Source organism: Balaenoptera ricei, chromosome 6, assembly GCF_028023285.1.
Source record: "Balaenoptera ricei isolate mBalRic1 chromosome 6, mBalRic1.hap2, whole genome shotgun sequence".
Classification (NCBI taxonomy): Eukaryota; Metazoa; Chordata; class Mammalia; order Artiodactyla; family Balaenopteridae; genus Balaenoptera; species Balaenoptera ricei.
Window position 1 is genome coordinate 23567624 of NC_082644.1, and position 19851 is coordinate 23587474.

The 19851-nt window shown below is 38.1% G+C and overlaps 1 protein-coding gene across 1 annotated transcript in view; it reads left to right on the forward strand.

Moving 5' to 3' along the window:
* The window catches only part of LOC132368247 (receptor expression-enhancing protein 5-like), a 175652-nt gene extending 156518 nt beyond the window's left edge, over positions 1-19134 (forward strand). Inside the window, 4 exon segments of the mRNA XM_059927021.1 lie at positions 13594-13822; positions 14990-15028; positions 18483-18565; positions 18567-19134. Of these exon segments, the coding sequence (XP_059783004.1) occupies positions 13801-13822; positions 14990-15028; positions 18483-18565; positions 18567-19082 (660 nt within the window). The 5' untranslated portion in view covers positions 13594-13800 and the 3' untranslated portion in view covers positions 19083-19134.
* Positions 19135-19851: the final 717 nt, after the last annotated feature.

Genomic DNA, 19851 nt, shown 5'->3' on the forward strand with positions numbered 1-19851 from the left:
TTTTCCATCCCCTCACTTTCAGTCTGTATGTGTCCCTAGGTCTGAAGTGGGTCTCTTGTAGACAGCATATATATGGGTCTTGTTTTTGTATCCATTCAGTGAGCCTGTGTCTTTTGGTTGGAGCATTTAATCCATTCACGTTTAAGGTAATTATTGATATGTATGTTCCTATTACCATTTCCTTAATTGTTTTTTGTTTGTTTTTGTAGGTCCTTTTCTTCTCTTGTGTTTCCCACTTAGAGAAGTTCTTTTAGCATTTGTTGTAAAGCTGGTTTGGTGGTGCTGAATTCTCTTAGCTTTTGCTTGTCTGTAAAGCTTTTGATTTCTCCATCGAATCTGAATGAGATCCTTGCCGGGTAGAGTAATCTTGGTTGTAGGTTCTTCCCTTTCATCACTGTAAGTATATCATGCCACTCCCTTCTGGCTTGTAGAGTTTCTGCTGAGAAATCAGCTGTTAACCTTATGGGAGTTCCCTTGTATGTTATTTGTCGTTTTTCCCTTGCTGCTTTCAATAATTTTTCTTTGTCTTTAATTTTTGCCAATTTGATTACTATGTGTCTCAGCTTGTTTCTCCTTGGGTTTATCCTGTATGGGACTCTCTGCGCTTCCTGGACTTGGGTGGCTATTTCCTTTCCCATGTTAGGGAAGTTTTCGACTATAATCTCTTCAAATATTTTCTCGGTCCTTTCTCTCTCTTTTCACCTCCTGGGACCCCTATAATGCGAATGTTGTTGTGTTTAATGTTGTCCCAGAGGTCTCTATTGCTGTCTTTATTTCTTTTCATTCTTTTTTCTTTTTTCTGTTCTGTAGCAGTGAATTCCACCATTCTGTCTTCCAGGTCACTTTTCCGTTCTTCTGCATCAGTTATTCTGCTATTGATTCCTTCTAGTGTAGTTTTCATTTCAGTTATCGTATTGTTCATCTCTGTTTGTTTGTTCTTTAATTCTTCTAGGTCTTTGTTAAACATTTCTTGCATCTTCTCGATCTTTGCCTCCATTCTTTTTCTGAGGTCCTGGATCATCTTCACTATCATTATTCTGAATTCTTTTTCTGGAAGATTGCCTATCTCCACTTCATTTAGTTGTTTTTCTGGGGTTTTATCTTGTTCCTTCATCTGGTACATAGCCCTCTGCCTTTTCGTCTTGTCTATCTTTCTGTGAATGTGGTTTTTGTTCCACAGGCTGCAGCATTGTAGTTCTTCTTGCTTCTGCTGTCTGCCTTCTGGTGGATGAGGCTATCTATGAGGGTTGTGCAAGTTTCCTGATGGGAGGGACTGGTGGTGGGTAGAGCTGGCTGTTGACCTGGTGGGCAGAGCTCAGTAAAACTTTAATCCACTTGACTGCTGATGGATGGGGCTGGGTTCCCTCCCTGTTGGTTGTTTGGCCTGAGGTAACCCAACACTGGAGCCTACCCAGGCTTTTCGGTGGGGCTAATGGCTGACTCTTGGAGGGCTCACACCAAGGAGTACTTCCCAGAACCTTGTCCTCACAGTGAGACAGAGCCACCCCCCGCCTCTGCAGGAGACCCTCCAACACTAGCAGGTAGGTCTGGTTCAGTCTCCTATGGGGTCACTGCTCCTTCTCCTGGGTCCTGATGTGCACACTACTTTGTGTGTGCCCTCCAAGACTGGAGTCTCTGTTTCCCCTAGTCCTGTTGAAGTCCTGCAGTCTAATCTCACTAGCCTTCAAAGTCTGATTTTCTTGGAATTCCTCCTCCTGTTGCTGGATCCCCAGGTTGGGAAGCCTGACTTGGGGCTCAGAACCTTCCCTCCAGTGGGTGGACTTCTATGGTATAAGTGTTCACCAGTCTGTGAGTCACCCACCCAGCAGTTATGGGATTTGATTTTATTGTGGTTGCCCCCCTCTTACTGTCTTATTGTTGCTTCTCCTTTGTCTTTGGATGTGGGGTATCTTTTTTGGTGAGTTCCAGTGTCTTTCTGTTGATTATTGTTCATCAGTTAGTTGTGATTCCGGTGTTCTCGCAGGAGGGAGTGAGAGCATGTCCTTCTACTCTGCCATCTTGAACCAATCTCTCAATGTTTTTTCCCTATTTATTACAAATCCATTTATTTCTATTCCTTTAGGAAACTAAACTAATCATTTATGTTATTTAATTCAATTGGTATTTTTTAAAAGAGGCATAGTATAAAGCTATTTCTGTTACTGAATCAGGTCTGGCTGCCTACCGCTTGAAAAATCAATACTCGAGAGAGAGAAAAATATTGGTAGAAAGGAAAGGTGCCTTTAATCAGAATGCCAGCAATCTGGGGAGACAGTGAACTCAGTGTCCCCCAAAACCACTTCCAAAGATTCTGCTCAGCCATGAAAATTTTAAAGGGAAGAAGCGAAGTAATCTCAGTTAATCATTGAGACAGGAGGTCAGAGTCGTTGCCATCCCTCACTGTGTGCAGGCTCGTCCTGCAGGTTTGTGGTCTCCTCGAGATCTTCCTCTAGGTGCTATCTTATTCACACAGTTTGGTCGCACAGTTTGTTCACAACATTACTGAAGGGGAAGCTAGCAAAGAGATCTGATCATCTGTTAATTACATATCCTTCATTCCTATTTCTTTGATCTGTGGAAAGAACCAACAAGTTAGGCAAGGTGTTGTGTGACCAAAGGACTTGAAAGGTGTGCTGGGGTCAGAAATGAGTAAAACATGGGGGCACCTGCTTTAAGGTTAGTGACAAGACAAAAGGGGCCTCCTGCAAAGAGCTCTTTCCTTCCAAAAGGTGCTTACATTTCTCTATCAGCAAAGTGAGCTGCCATGGCATAATAATGGCATGGTGGCAAATCTTTTCTGTGAAATTTTCTTGAAAACCTTCATTTTCAGGAGTGCAATTGTCTCTAAACAGAAAATTATCACAAGATACCTGTTTAGTTTAAAGAAGAAAAAAAAAAGAAACCACAGTTTGGTGTGAAGAGCTCATTCCTCTTTGCTGAGATTGTTTCAAAGTCCCAATGGGACCAGCACTTCTCTGAGCTGTTATACAGATCGCAGCCCCTCCTAGAAAGAGGTGCAGGATTTTCTGTGATGAGAGGAAAGAGGAGGCTGACCACTCCTTCGGCTGAAAAGGTGAATTCTGAATAAGTCAGAAGAAACCTTCAGGGACCCAGCATCACAAACACTGACTTTCCAACCCTCGGGGAAGCTTTCCCAGTAAGAAATCTCCGCTTTCAATTCCCTGGAGCTGGTGGCCTCCTTGTCACCCCCCTCAGCCTGGAGTTATGCTGTGTAGTGGAAATGCCACCTGAATTCCAATGTGGCAATTCCTATTCCTATGGAAAACATAAGCATTCTTAGTTGTCCCTTGTGAGAAATTTCTAATGTTTTAGGAACTAAGGAAAACTTGATCTCCCCTGAAGTGTTGATGTGATTTCCTTTGTAAGTGAATTAGAACCAGGATCTAAATGCTAAAATCTTCCCAAGAGTTGACATTTCTTTACTTTGTTTAAACCTTGTTTACTTCTTTATAATTAACCTTTAAATAGTGATGTTATTTTTAATAATTTCAATATATTGGTCCTTTATATATGGTATCTTAGGCTCTTTGGTGCAAGAGATGGGGGGTGAATAAAGAATTGAATCAGCATGCTCGATACCCTGGTGGCTGCTGTCCTCTGATCCTGGGAAGTTGTTTGCCCACCCATGTGCCAGAAGGTGACATTTAGATGTGAGAACCCCAGAGGCAACAGGACAGCATGACCTCAGGAACACCGGTGCTTGTACTTCCCAGACACATCTGTTTCCCTGTTTGTCATAGTTGCCGCACCCTCATCCCCAGGAACTGCAATCATGGTCCTTCTCCAGGATTCTGGGAAGGCTGCCCTTGGTGCCAGGGACCTAAGGGCTTCAAGCATCCTAACAGCACAAGTTTTATAATTTTCATAGTTTATGAACTTAGGACTCCCAGTAGTTTATATGGCCCTGCATCTTTTCTTTGGCTGATTTGGAGATGTGATAGAGGTCAAGGGAAGCCTCAAGGCAGTGATTCTGATTCCTCTTCACTACGTTCTTGCTTCATGTTAGGGCAGGTGGATGGGACAGGGAGATGAGTGGGGGGGTCACGAGCCTGGCTAGGTTTTATTTTCCAGACCTGAGGACACGGCTGGTGTCACCTCAGACTGTGTCCTCTTTTCTAGAGGATGGGCCTTTGGAAAATATGGACAGAGATTAATCCCACAGCTAAAATGCAGAATGTTTGACTCTGTTGCCAAAACTATAGAATGACAAGTAAATTTTTAATAAAACAGAAAAACCACTTGTATTTTTTTTGTAAACAATACCTTGCAGTAAGCAAACAGTAAACACAATAAACAGGCAATTCTTAATAAATTCTTAAATAAATAAATTGCTCTAGTTTGGGTACATGATTATCCTAAGTACATGGAACCAAAGAGAAATGAATGGTTTCAAAATGCTTCACATCATATGAATATTTTTCTTTCCATAACCACCATCTCATAATTTATATTTACATTTTAATAATACATAGCATATTATAGCAAAACTATAAAGTAGAAAAATAAAAAAAACTTATAACAGCACCCTATGAAATTTTTTAGGTTAAAACAATGTATGACAATGGTAAAAATTTAAACAGTATTGTAGTTGTGGATAAGCAATATTTTGTTTAAACCAGTCATTTTCTGTGGGACATGTTTTCTAGAGTTATACTCTTAAAATCTATACTACAGTGGATACTCTTGTGCATATATATATATATATATATATATATATATATATATATATATAACACGCTTTTGCAAGATAAATTCTTAGTAGTGAAATGGCTCTATCATAGGGTATATGGATTTTGATAGTTCTTCCAAATTACCTTTTCCAGAGATCACATTAATGGACACACTCACTAAGTGTGTGAGAGGATTGATTGCACACCCACCTTTTAATTTTTACTTAAACTCTCTCACGTGACTCCTGTTGCCCACCCTTCAAGACCAGTCAGTGGCCAATGAAGCAGTATTATTTTTTTTCCTATTGAGAGACTTCATTGCCTATCTCAACTCTTTGGTTAAAGTACATCATTAATAAAGACAATTTAAATTTTGGAAAATGATACAGCCCAAACTATATCAGAGCAATTCAAACCATATTTTACAGTGTTGTGATTTTGTTAAATTAACATGTGTAAAGTCGAGACCCAAGTGGGGAGTTGAATGGTGAACCACAGTTCAACAAAGACCACAGGGGAAAGTGAAATAGAGAAATTTATTAGTTGCAGGTCCTGGAGGAGGTACAAGGCATGCCTGGAGTGGTAACCCGGGGAGGTCAAGGCAAGGTGCAGGCAGAGAGCCTGATACCAACCAGGGTTCTCAGCCTTCCTTAATCAATAGAAATTGATAAGAGACCAGACAAGAAGTTCAGGCAAGGCTTTACTGGGGCCCCTGCTGCAACAGGGGGGGAGTGAGAACAAGTAACAGGTCCCCTTGCTCACTCCCCGAGTAGGGGTGAGCTGGTTCTTTATATGGGGTGAGGGTAGGGGCGGGTCCAGGGATTGAGCACAGGGGTGGCTTAGGTGGTTTGCCCACCCCTTTGCTGGTGTTGTGTGCAGGGGGCATGTGCAGTACCTGCTTTTTCTCCTGATCCCCTGCTTTTGCTCCCGCTCTTTGGAAGTGGCAGTTGTTTTCTTTTGGGTCTTTTTGTATCTTTTTGTACATAATTTGCCCCAGCTCACACGCATGCAGTTATTTATAGTCCCTTATAGTTTCTTTGTATTTTGTTGCTTGAGAAGACATTTGTCCAGGTGCAAGCACTGCAGCAAAGGGTCCCAGGTCCTACGTCCCAGACTGTCTCAAGCCCAGCTGACCATGGGCACATGACTTTGTTAAGGTCCAAGCGTGGAGTGCTTTTGGAATTTCAGGGCTAATTCAAACCAAGAAGAACAGTGTTTTGGTAAGCTATGTAGTTGGGATGGGTTCTTATCTAAGGGGTGCACATGGGGAAGGAGCTTGGAGGCATGGCAGACTGTTTATCACGCAGGGCACTGGAGAAGTCATATCAGGAACTTATAGTTACCTGTGACTCTACAGGCCATGTGCTAGCCTCGAGGGAGGGCTGGTGTCAGTTCAAGGCCCCTGCAGGCTGCTCAGCCACACAAAATGGATGCCAAGGCAGCAATATTATGGAGTAGTTTAGCTAACTTCTCTACACTCAACTTATACCCTTTGAAATGAGTCATAAGACGACAGCCCCAAACCTTCTTGGATTAACAGGCTCATAGCTTCCTTCTGATCCTCACATGAAGAGAATATCAATCCTAAACAAAACAGTGCTAAGGAAAGTGTTAGGACCATTGATGCTTTACTTTTAGTGAATAGCAACAACAGTATGGAAGTTCCTTACAAATAGAGTTGCCATATGATCCTGCAATCCCACTCCTGGGCATATATCCAGACAAAACTATAATTCAAAAAGATACATGCACCCCACTGTTCATTGCAGCATTATTTACAATAGCTATGACATGGAAGCAACCTAAATGTTCATCGACAAGTGAATGGATAAAGAAGATGTGGTATATATATACAATGGAATATTGCTCAGCCATGAAAAAGAATGAAATAATGCTATTTGCAGCAACATGGATGGATCTAGAGATTATTAAGTGAGGTAAGCCAGCCAAAGACAAATATTGTATAATATCACTTATATGTGGAATCTAAAAAAAAATGATACAAATTAACTTATTTACGAAACAGAAAGAGACTCACAGACTTAGAAAACAAACTTATGGTTACCAAAGGGGAAAGGGGAGAGGAGAGATAAATTAGAGTTTGGAATTAAAATATACACACTACCATTTCTAAAATAGATAAACAACAAGGTCCTACTGTATAGCACAGGAAACTATATTCAATATCTTGTAATAACCTATAATGGAAGAGAATTTTAAAAAGAATATATATATTTACATATATATGTATAACTGAATCACCTTGCTGTACATTTGAAACTAACACAGCATTGTAAATCAACTATATTACAATAAAAATTTTTAAAAAAGAATTACAAAAATATTTTCATATAGAAATGTAACTAGCAGCAGCTGCTAAATGAGATGATCTGAATTATTTATTGATTGAATCCTTTAGGTAAATGATGGGAATATTTTTGGAATTTTATCTTGCTCCATTGAAACTCTGGCTCATTTTAGAAACTGTTAAAAAGATAATACAAAATTTATTTTGATTGACATAAAAAGGAAAATGATTGAAAACTTAAATATTGATCAAAAGATGGAAAACAATGATGCATCACTGAGGTATTATAATGTTGGTGAGCAATATTTACAATTTGCATAATGTACAGAATTCTCTACAAGTTGCCTGAGGAGTTTGACAATAAACAGAATTTCAGAGTAAATCATTGTTTAAAAAAGACAGAAGGAGAGGAAAGAACTGGATTATGTGGATATATGTAATAAATATAGAATTGACAACCAAGTCTATTACTCACAAAAGTCATGGGAGTTGATGCAGTAATAGAGGTCGGGACATTCAATTCAGATTGGCTACACAAAGGGCATAATTTGGAAACACTATTTTAAAACTAAGAAAAATACAAGTTGGTGGAGTTCTGGAAAAGTATTCCAGGAATGTGGGGAGAAATGCAGTTGGAGGAGCACCCATAAAGGCAGGCTGTGGGTCCTGAACATTGCGGAGGCCAAGTGGTGGCGAGAGATGGCTGATAGCTGGGCATAAACGTTAAGTGGACGGGATTGAATAATTATCATCTAACTAGAGGAAAGAATTAGAGAATAATTGTTGCAAATTACATCCTGGGTTTTAAGGACCTGTTTACAATATGGCACAGTAGCATTTTCCTACTCAAAAGCATTCTGAGAAATGCAACCTTTAGAACTTCCTTTTCAGCAAAGCAGCAACTCGTTGCAACAGGTTGCCTAGGAAATGTCACTGGGCATCACTCAAGCATTAAGGGATGGTACAGTCCTTGGTTCTCTCCATGGAAATTTCTCTTTTGGGATCTCATTCACCTTCCAATTCTCCCCTAATTGCATGACTGTCCATAAGCTCAGAATTAGATGTTTTGCTTTGATTTAAGAGGCCTTTGGGACCCATGATGGAACTGAGAATGACAGCTTATGCCACTGACATCACAACTAAGGGATAATAGTCTAATAACTATTTTTAGAATAAATTGGAGAAGATCTGAAAGTGGATAGGACTTTGGGGCACTACTGGTACTGTGCATGGACACCTGGATGGTGAAGAGGAGAAGGAGGTGGTTGAGAATACACTCTGCTGGGAGAAATGGCAGTTTTGTGCTCTCTACAGTACCCAGGGATTTGAGATGTTATAATCCATCTCAAAGTCACAAAAGAACAATCTTCTCTGGGGTGGAAAAGAAATCATAAAGAATAACTTGGTAGTGGACTTGTGATGACCTTGACAGGAAAATTGCCTGTAATTAGCCCGTAACTTCCCCTGTGTAGAAAGCAGTTGCACTTGTTGTAAGGGCCCAAAGGAACAAAAGTACTCACTGGGAACCATTACATAGGCTTTTTCCCTGCACCCAGGGAAATTCTGTATACTTTGCTGTTCACAGCCCAGAAGGTTGGTAGAAGCAGCATCTGAAATCTTATGCATATCCCCTCTTGCCATGGATAGCAATAATCTAACCTGAGTTACTTTGCTCTGTTGAAATGTTCTCATGGTTTACTAACATGTTATAGTAATTGACAGGTTGTTCATAAGATTAATATAGAAAACAGCTGTAATTTCCACTTCTGTGAGGAGACTCATATTTTCTCCTCTAGAGTACTATTCTCAGATTTTTTTTTTTTTTAAACAGGTTTGAGAGGAAACACACTTCAGAGGTAATAAATAAGAGTGAGAGAGAGAGAACAAATCAAACCGCTATTCTGGGTTTTACTTGAACCATTATTAGCACCGTGCTGGGATTAGAGCAGGGTTCTTCATGAGTGTTTCTGTGGCATCTGCTTGACTAAAAGGAAAAAGAAATACTGTTGGGGAAGTATTCATTTTATGTTAACAAGACGAGGACAGAGAAACTTGTGGGACAGTTTCTCTGTTTAATTAGATGTTTGGCACAAAGTCAATTGAAGTACTTTATACCCTAATTTGTTCTTATTGGAGCCCCAGAAGAACTATTTTAGTGACATTATCTTTTAGGGCATTTCTGATATTTGGTGGCCAGACTTGGATACTGCGATAACAAAGACTGAGTTGGAGAATTGGGAGTGGAAGAAGGAAACGGGCAAAGTGATAAGTACAAGGGAGAGGCAAGTCAAGAACTTCCAGGGGCCTCCCCTCCCTGCACCAGCACCTTGTGTTCACTTTCTGCCCTTTCTCTGTGTCCTCACAGCTTTGGAGCATGGCTGGATTGCACTTTTCCTCTCTGCTTCCCCTCTAGATGTGAGTTCCTGAAGGGCAGGGATGATGCCTTTTATACCTGCTCTCCAACACCAACCAAAACATGGAGCATAAGATCAAATACCTAATGCATGCTCAGTGAGAGAGTGAGTGTGTGAATGTATGAATGTGTAAATGAAAAGGAGGCCTGGATTTCTAGCAAAAACCACAGAGCAAGTAGATCTCAATGAGAGTGGAGTTAGGAGGACTTGGAGCTACATCCAGAAGAAAACACGGTAATAAGAAAAATCTCTACATGTGTGTATTAGTCTGGGTTTTCCAGAGAAACAAAACCAGTAGGATATTATAAGGCATAGGCTCACATATTATGGAGGCTGGAAAGTCCCATGATCTGCAATCAGTAAGCTGGAGACCCAGGAGATTTGGTGTCACAAATTCCAGTTTGAGTCTGAGTCTGAAGTCAAGAGGAGAACAATGTCCCAGCTCCAAGAGAGGCAGAGAGAGTGAACTTTTTCTTATTTAGATTTTTATTCAATTTAGGCCTTCAGTGGGTTGGATGAGACCCACTCACTTTGGGGAGGGCAATCTGATTTACTTAGTTTATTGAGACAGATGTTAATCTCACCCAGAAACATCCTCACAGACATACCCAGGAAAATGTTTAACTAAATATCTGAGCAGCTGTGGCTCAGTCAAGTTGAGACAAAATTAACGATCACAACAATCTGGTTCTGGTATTATCAGAACGAGGGGACAAGACAAGGTCATGTATATATAGCTTATTTCCATTGAGAGAATATATAAGACAAATAACATTTTGGCTTAAATTTAGTGACTACATTCTCTGATTCAAAAAAAGAAAGGGGGTTGGACTGGGAGATGAATTTATTCACTGAAATTCAATAAATAACTTTCTATAGATAACTGATTGACATATTTGAAATATGTGTGCATGTCTGTGTGTGCATATGTATAAAATTTATGTGATTTTTTTATAGCATTGAGCCAGCTGGGTCTTCAGAGGATTTCTTTAGGTGAGATTTAAAGCAGTGCCTTGATTCAAAAATAAATATTTTTTCTTCTTGTTGGGAAAATAGCTTGAAACAAGTTCCATGCATTTCCTAAGGTCAATATTGACCCTCAAGCATTTTCTATAGGTGTGGGTGTGAATTGTCTATTTTTTCCTTAATATTACAAATAATACATTTTCCCACTTTGGTATTTCAAAAAACAATTATACTGTTGTCAGACACCTTCAGCATTGCGTCTTGTACCACTTTTGAGAATATTTTTGAGTTGGTTAACAAAGTTTTCTATCCTTAGGGTTTCCTTCCAAGGAAATGACACTTATTAAAGCTGTATAATGACATTGTCAGTGAAAATTTAATTTTGGAGTAGATGTCTGGATTCAGCTAACATTTAATAATTTTTTCCAGCTGGTCCTGTAGGTATGTATACCCCAATATCTATAACATATCCAGTTATTTGCTGAATTTCTTTAAAAAAATAAAAAACCTCTTTTTCTTAAGAAGAACACACTGAGAGAAAATAGAAAATAGCTCAAAATAATAAGTAGCTCAAAAATAAATAGCTCAATGAATGCTTCGTCACAGAGTACACTCTGTTGGAGACTCACAGATCAGGAGAGGGAAGATGACCAGCACCGAGGAAGCTTCCTCTATGCCCCCTATGAATAACCATGCTCCTGTTCTCACCAAGATATCCAGCATTCTGAATCCTAACACAATAATTTTGTCACCTTTTGTACTTTATACAAATAAAATCATTCATAATGTACTCTTGAGTCTGTCCTCTTTTGCTTGTATCATATTGAGAGATTTTTCCATGTTGTTGCAGACAGCTATAATTTTTCAAATTTATTGCTGCACAGTATCCTATTCTATGATCGTATAGCTATATTCACTTCTGGTGATGTACATTTGCATTGTTCTCAGATTTTGATGATTATGAATAATTCTATTTTGAACATTCTTGAATGTGCCCCTTGGTGCACATTTGCATCTATTTTTGTTTAGTCTATACATAAGAGAGAAATTGTTGGCACATGGGGTACAGGTATTTCCAACTTTAGTAGATAATATCAAATGGTTTTCAAAGTCGTTGTATAATTTACTTATCCTCCAACAGTGTGTGAACATGCATGTGACTCCACAGCCTTACTAATTGTTATTGTTTTCCTGCCTTTTTTGTTTTTGTCTTTCTTTTTTGTTTATTGTTCACTTTGGAAATTTAGTCCTTTCTGTGATTAATGATACGACATCTCCTTCTGGCTTCATTTGCATTTTCTTGGTGCTTAATGAGTTTAAACATTATTTCATGAGTTTAATGACCATTTGAGAGGGAATGGATGTAGGACATGGGTCAGGAAAGAGAGTACATGGAGATGTCCAGCTTTCCTTGATCAACGTGGTTAGTCTGTTTGCAGCAGTCTTATTAGGAGGGATCTGGGGAAAGAGATCACCCAACCTTTTCCACCTCCCTCCTATCTTTACCAGTGTTAAACCTACTCCTAAAGTCAAAGCATTTTTGATCTACCCAATGAGTCTCAAGGATTTAGTTGTCTGAGATGATCAACAATAACGGTTTTGATATATAAAACAAAAATCTTATTTATTTATGTGGGGAAACCTGTATTTTATAGAGCAGATCTTGTCAGTTCATTGTCAGGAATATCCTCTGTTTTGTTTCCAAGTGAACTACTGGACATGTTTTTTTGTTGTTGTTGTTTGTTTTTTTAAAGAAATTCACGTTCTTTTATTTATTTATTTATTTACTTATGACTGTGTTGGGTCTTCGTTTCTGTGCGAGGGCTTTCTCTAGTTGTGGCAAGTGGGGACCACTCTTCATCACGGTGCGCGGGCCTCTCACCATCGCAGCCTCTCTTGTTGCGGAGCACAGGCTCCAGATGCGCAGGCTCAGTAACTGTGGCTCACGGGCCCAGTTGCTCCGCGGCATGTGGGATCTTCCCAGACCAGGGCTCGAACCCGTGTCCCCTGCATTGGCAGGCAGATTCTCAACCACTGCGCCACCAGGGAAGCCCTGGACATGTTTTTAATTAGACAGGTATTTGTTCTGCCAAAGAAAGAGTTGTGGGATGGTTCACAGAGTCATGTTGAAATGTTATGGATAATTCATGAGATACATTAGAATACATCTTCTAAAAAAATGCTTTTGCCTCTCTTTTTCTCTCTACCCTCTAAAAAGTCCTGGACAAAAAATGCCAAAGTTTGGTTTTTGAGAATTTTCACCACCCTCCCTCTACTAATACATGTTTACTTCGAATATGTTACAAAATAGTTAATTAGGTTTCAACTTTTTTGTTCAAAAGTTTATTTTTCTAGGACCATCCCTAGTTAAGTTGATTGGATTCAAACCTTGATGTGCATCATCTCAATGGTACATTTAGAGATCACGAACATGGGGTGCCACTCTCCAGCTGTGTACATCATGCAGGTTTTATAAACCGCTTACATTTTTCAAATTTCTAATTTTAAAAATGCGGATAATAATATTAACCCTTCGAGTTTCTCAAGAGTTTAAATTAACTCACGTGTGACACTTTCTAAGAACAATACCTGGTATATAGCTGACATTCATGAAACGGGAAGTATTATTCTTTAAGCTGCTGCAGCTAACATCATTACTAATCTCATTCTTTCACAGTATACTCTTTTTCTTATCTGGCTCTCTGGGTAACTTGACTTACAATTTCTAGGAAAATTCAACTCACGTTTTCCATATGGGATTGTTAGAGAAAGCAGCAAGTAGTATCACTGAAGAAGGATGGAGGTAAGAAAGGAATTGGACCAGCAAAAACTAGGTAGACAACAAGATATATTAAGAGATAGGATTCAGGGGTGGAAGAGAGGAACAGCTGATGAGAACATCGATTCTAAGGAATTGAAGAGGGACAGAGAAAGGCATTTGACAATTACAATTCATTTATTTAGGCAATTTTGGCCTTGAAAAATAGATGTCTAGGACTAACTCTGACTAAAATAAATTCAAAATTGATGCTAATTGGATCTACTTGCATGGATACTGCCAGAGTTCAATGCTCATACATGTGTAAGAGTTATATCACTCATTACATAATGTATTTAATCTTCACAATAACAGTTAAAGTAGGAATGGAAACTTTCTTTGAAATTAAAAAGACTATGTTATCTCAACTAACACTTTTTTTCCTTTTGGTGCCAGGTACCAGGGTATAATTTTATACATACTTATTTATTCAATCCTCACAACTTTGCCTAGGAGGAAACTGAGGCTCAAGTATAATTATTACTCTGCTCCAGCCATGTACTTATGAGGCCCTGGGTCCAGTGCTCACATGCTCCACTGGGAAAGGCCACTGGTGTAACTCCTTGAGAATCACAGGAACCAAGATCTGAGCACGTCTGCACCATGGGCACATCATTCATACTGGGTATGCTTTCCCTTCTTCATATATGAAATGTGAGATTTAGGTCTAATGGCTTTTCAAGTGCTAAGCTTGCCCAGCTCTGTGAGGATATTAGCATCTGTGTACAATTTTTAGAAATGTGAGTGGTGGGAGAAGAAGAGAGAGAGACATTAGGGAGAGATTCCAGGGAGACATCTCGAATGTTTAACATCTGTCATGAATTTTAAATACATTCAGGAAGAAAGAAAGAGACCTGCCCCATCATCATTCCTAGGAATATATGTCAACAAGAATGATATTGTTTATAATTATTTACAAATGTGTGTTGGGGGGCATTTGAAGGTGTCAATAATAAATTCTATTTTTGCTTGTGAAAAAGATGAACAATGCTGACAGAAAAATAGGTAATGGAGGAATGTTTACTTTAGTTGAAACTTGTTCTAATTTTGTTAGAATAAAGAAAACACAAAACACATAGAGAGTAGATTTTTTATAATTAACAATAATTTATTGTTAAAATAAATTATTAAGTGTATTCCATTAATAATAATAAATGAACTTTCCTATTGATTTAGCAGAACTGAGCTTTTCAAGATAGAAAACAACATATCTTTCAAATGACTCTGATTTTAATATCAATTTTCATTACATATACCTAACTGATAACTTCTAATATTTTAAAATTGCCTATTAAGAATGTTTCAAAGAATCAAATGAACATAAATAACCCGACAATTAAAGTAATTGGTAATTTACAATTTCTGTTTTTATTTCATCTAAGCCTTTGGGTTTGACTGAGAAGATATAAAAAGCAGCATTTCTTTTAGATGTTAATATTATTATTTTAATCTTGTAGATTCAAAGCCAATTTATTTTCACATAAAGCTAATTTAAACTTAATTAAAACCAGACTGTGCTTTATTCTGTGGCTATTACAGATTCCACTCACTAGTACATATCCTTCGGGAAAGATTTTTTCTATTTTTATGCTTTAAATTTATAATTTGTTCCTAAACTTTACAATTTTTTCCTATTTGCAAATAACTTGTAGAAAACTAAAATAGCAAGAAGTCTTTTGCTTTTTTTTTGCACCCCAAGTACTTTATTACTACTAAAACAGGAATTCATATTACTTGAGAGTATCATTAATTTTATGTGTTTCTTTCTCCTTAATGTGAATTTCATGGGCAGAAGAGTTGTTTCCAGCACTAAGGAAATATTTGTCAAAAGGTGAATTCACAATCATTGATTTTAAATGAGTTGGTCTTTTTTTCTCTTAAAGTCCATAACAACTAAATTTTTTCCCTTCCCCCCTTTTTCCTTTGTCCCTCCCTCCCTCTTTCCTCCTTATATTCATGAAGGAAACTTTTCTCCCCCTCTGTCCTGAGTCCTGCTGGGTGGAAGCTATAACAAGGTCAAGTAAGATATATTCCATTTGGTACTCTCAGTGCAGTGGGGAGGCTTGAGGTCACTGCATTTCTGGACTTTATGTAAATGAGGTCTTTTGTCTCACCATCCACCACTACCCCCAGGGTTTGGGATTGGATTGAGTATTTATAAAATGATCCCATAATCTGGAGTTTTGCTCCACAGATTTTTTCTTTAAGTAAAGGACTTTTTCACTAAGGATACTAATTCCCCATTAGCAGAAAAATAATAAATTTGCTCTGTCACATATAATTTTATTAAACCTTTGGCACATCTTTGTAATACAACACCTGATTTGGCAAAATGTATGACACAATTACATATTCAGTTACTCCAAGTGAATTATATTTGTATTTCATGGTATTATTCAAAGAATTTTGTTGTAGGTGGGTTGGGAAGGCCTGTGAATTAGCGTTTCTATATTTAATCTCTAAAGTACCTATTCCAGTTATTTGCACATAGCAGAAGTTAAATTAATAAGAAAATGAATATGGAAATAAACAGTCAAATTATAATACAGTGCAATAAATGGAATAATCATATCCCCATGGGCTGATTTACTAGATGAACAGAAAAGGTACATTCAAGGCACAGTATCACATTCAGATCATCTGAACATCCAGGGACTACTGTGCTCATTACAAAGTCTGTGCTTCATACCATACTGGGAGAGGAGAGGAGCTAGAATAGTCACAACCGGAGAAAACCCATGTCCTATGAAAGAAAAGGGATTCCTGAGTTGTCAGCTGAGGATAATGCTAGAGGAGAACTGTGATGATGACTCTACTCACTGTGTCTTGAGATTAAGAATTTACACTATTGCTGCTAAAGATACACAGCAGGTACTTGAAAGCTTTTTAGTTTGATGTAGCCCCATTTGTTAATTTTTGCTTTTGTTTCCCTTTCCTAAGGAGACATATTTAAAAAATATTACTAAGACTGATGTCAAAGAGCATATTGCCTATGTTTGCTTCTAGAATTTTTATGGTTTCAGGTCTTACATTTAAGTCTTTAATCCATTTTGAATTTATTTTTGTGCCTAGTGTGAGAAAGTAGTCCAGTTTGATTCTTTTACAGGTAGCTGTCCAGTTTTCCCAACACCATTTATTGAAAAGGCTGTCTTTTCTTTATTGTATAGTCTGACATCTTTGTCATAGATTAATGGCGCATATAAGTGTGGGTTCATTTCTGGACTCTCTATTCTCTTCCATTGATGTATGTGTCTGTTTTTGTGCCAGTATCATGCTGTTTTGATTACTGTAGCTTTGTAGTATAGTTTGAAATCAGGGAGTGTGATACCTCCAACTGTGTTCTTCTTTCTCAAGATTGTTTTGGCTATTTGGGGTCTTTTGTGTTTCCATACAAATTTTAGAATTATTTGTTCTAGTTCTGTGAAAGATGCCATTGGTATTTTGATAGGGATTTCATTGAATCTGTAGATTACCTTGGGTAGTATGGTCATTTTAACAATATTAATTATTCCAATGCATGAACACAGTATATCTTTCCATCCTTCTGTGTCATCTTCAATTTCTTTCATTGGTGTCTTATAGTTTTCCAAGTACAGGTCTTTTACCTCCTTAGTTAGATTTATTCCTAGGTAATTTATTCTTTTCAATATGATGGCAAATGGGATAGTTTTCCTAATTTCTCTTTTTGATAGCTTACTATTAGTGTATAGAAACAACATATTTTTGTGTATTGATTTTGTATCCTGAAAATTTACTGAATTTGTTTAGTAGTTCTAATAATTTTTTGCTGGAGACTTTAGGATTTTCTATATATAATATCATGTCATCTGCAAAAGTGACAGCTTTACTTCTTCCTTTCCAATTTAGATGTCTTTTATTTATTCTTCTTGCCTAATTGCTCTGGCTAGAACTTCCAATAATATGTTGAATAAAAGTGACAAGAGTGGATATCCCTGTCTTGTTCCTGATCTTAGAGAAAAAGCTTTCAGCTTTTCACCTTTGAGTATGATGTTAGCTTTGGGGTTGTCATATATGGGCTTTATTATGTTGAGATATATTTCTTTTATTCTTTTTGGCTTTGTTGAGAAGTTTTATCATAAATGGAGGTTCAATTTTGTCAAATGATTTTTCTACATCTATTGAGATGATTATATACTTTTTATACTCGATTTTGTTAATATGGTATGTCACATTGACTGATTTTTGGGTGTTGAACCATCCTCGCATCCTTGGAATAAAATTTCACTTGATCATGGTGTAACATCATCTTAATGTATTGTTGAATTTGGTTTGCTTATATTTTGTTGAGGATTTTTGTATTTATGTTCATCTGGGGTATTGGCCTGTAATTTTCTTTCTTTGTAGTGTCTGTCTGGTTTTGGTATTAGGGTAATCTTGGCTTTGTGAAATGAGTTTGGAAGAGTTCCCTCCTCTTCAAATTTTTGGAGGATTTTGAGAAGGATAGGTACTAATTTTTCTTTCAATGTTTGGTAGAATTTACCAATGAAGTCTGGTCCTAGTATTTGCTGTGTTGAGAGGTTTTGATTACTGATTCTAGTAATGTCTATTCAGATTTTCTATTTCATCATGATTCAGTCTTGTAAGGTTGTATGTCTGGGAATTTATCCATTTCTTCTAGGTTGTCCAACTTGTTGGCACATAATTGTTGGCAGTAATGTCTTATGATTCTTTGTGTTTCTGTGATATTAGTTGTAATATCTCCTGTTTCATTTCTAATTTATTTGATTTTATCTTTTTTTCTTGGTGAGTTTAGCTAAAATTTTCTCAATTTTAAAAATCTTTTCAGAGAATCAGCTCTTAATTTATTTTTATATTTTCTACTGTCTTTTTAGTATCTATTTCATTAATTTCTTCTGTAATATTAGTTACTTCCTTCCTTCTACTAATTTTGGGCTTTGTTCTTTTCCTAGTTCCTTCAGGTGTGAAGTTAGGTCATTTATTTGAGACTCTTTTTGTTTCTTGAGGTAGGCATTTATTGCTATGAACTTCGTTCTTAGAACCGCTTTTGCTGCATCCCATAAATTTTGTGGGCTGGAGGGTGGTGGGGTGTGGGTAGGGGTAGGGTTGGGGAGGGGAGCAGCTGCCTGGCCAGGAGCAGCTGCTCCTGGGGCTGCTGCCCTGGGTGTGGCACTGGCCGCAGAGCACGTGGTGGGGGAGGGAAAGGGGGCGGCATGGGTAGGCAGGGCAAGGAGGGGGCCGTGGGGAGGTTGTGGAGGGACTCATTGAATTGCCTGCCTCCCGCCCCGTCCGCCACCTGGCACTAGGAGCAGCCCCGGGTGGCAGCGTGACAGCCATGTCTGCAGCAATGAGTCAAGGATTCTACTAATTCCATCATCAGAAGAACTGCAGTGACTGACTTCTTGGCAAACACCAAGGCCAACACCAGCGTGAACTGGAGCTACATGGCACTCAGTGTCATTGGGCTGGTGGCTTTGTACCTAGTGTTTGGTCATGGAGCCTCTCTTCTCTGCAACCTGATAGGATTTGATTACCCAGCCTATGTCTCAATTAAAGCCATAGAGAGCCCCAACAAAGAAGATGATACCCAGTGGCTGACCTACTGGGCAGTGTTTGGTGTGTTCAGCATTGCCGAATTCTTCTCTGACCTCTTCCTTTTATGGTTCCCCTTCTACTACGTGTTGAAGTGCAGCTTCCTGTTGTGGTGCATGGCCCCCAGCCCTGTCAATGGAGTGGACCTTCTCTACAAGCGCATCATCTGTCTTTTCTTCCTGAAGCACGAGTCCCAGGTAGACAAGGCAGTGAATGACTTGAAGGACAAAGCCAAAGAGACAGCATATGCCATCTTTAAAGAAGCCAAGAAAGCTGCTGTGAATTTACTGGGTGAGAAAAAGAAAAGCACCTAAACCACTGGCTGGATGAAACGTTTCTACCCTCTCTGTACTTTCCTAGTAGAGCTTGGTGTTATATTAGGAACTGTGCTATAATCATTTTAATAATGTTGCCTTGGAAACATTTTTGATATATTAAAAAAATGAATGTGTTGTAAGTTTTTTTGCTTACTTTTACTGTCTATATACCCAGGGAGCATTTAAATTTAAATGTAATGCAATGGGCAGTGACCAAGTTTTTAGAAAACATATTTTGCCTCTGGGTAGGAAAAGACCTATCATACCATCCTGTAGGAAATATAAACTTAAAATAAAATTATATATCTCCCCCCCAAAAAATTTTGTGGGTAGTTCTAAGGTAAGATGGTAGAGTGAATGTCTTTTAAGTATCCTGTGGATGGATAAGCAGGGCAAGGGCCAAGAACAGATCTACATGTATGTGTAAATTCTAACTGCCTTTCAAGACCTGAGAAGCACTTCATTTGCTGTATTAAGTAGCTTTATCTCATTTAATATATGTGTTATTCAGCTCAGATTAAGAATCAGAGTATGCTTCAAGCTTTTGTAATATTTTTAGAGATTAAAAATCCAAGGGAATAAATATTTTTAAGTGCCAACCATACACTACTTCAATTCACATTGTTCTGGGCTCTTAACCCATCCACAAGGCAAGAAAATAAAAATTTCAGAAACAATAAAGAATTAAAAACTAGTAAAATTGTCATTACTCACAGGTGATATGATAGTTTACATAGAAAAAGCCTAAGAAATTTACAAAATTTTA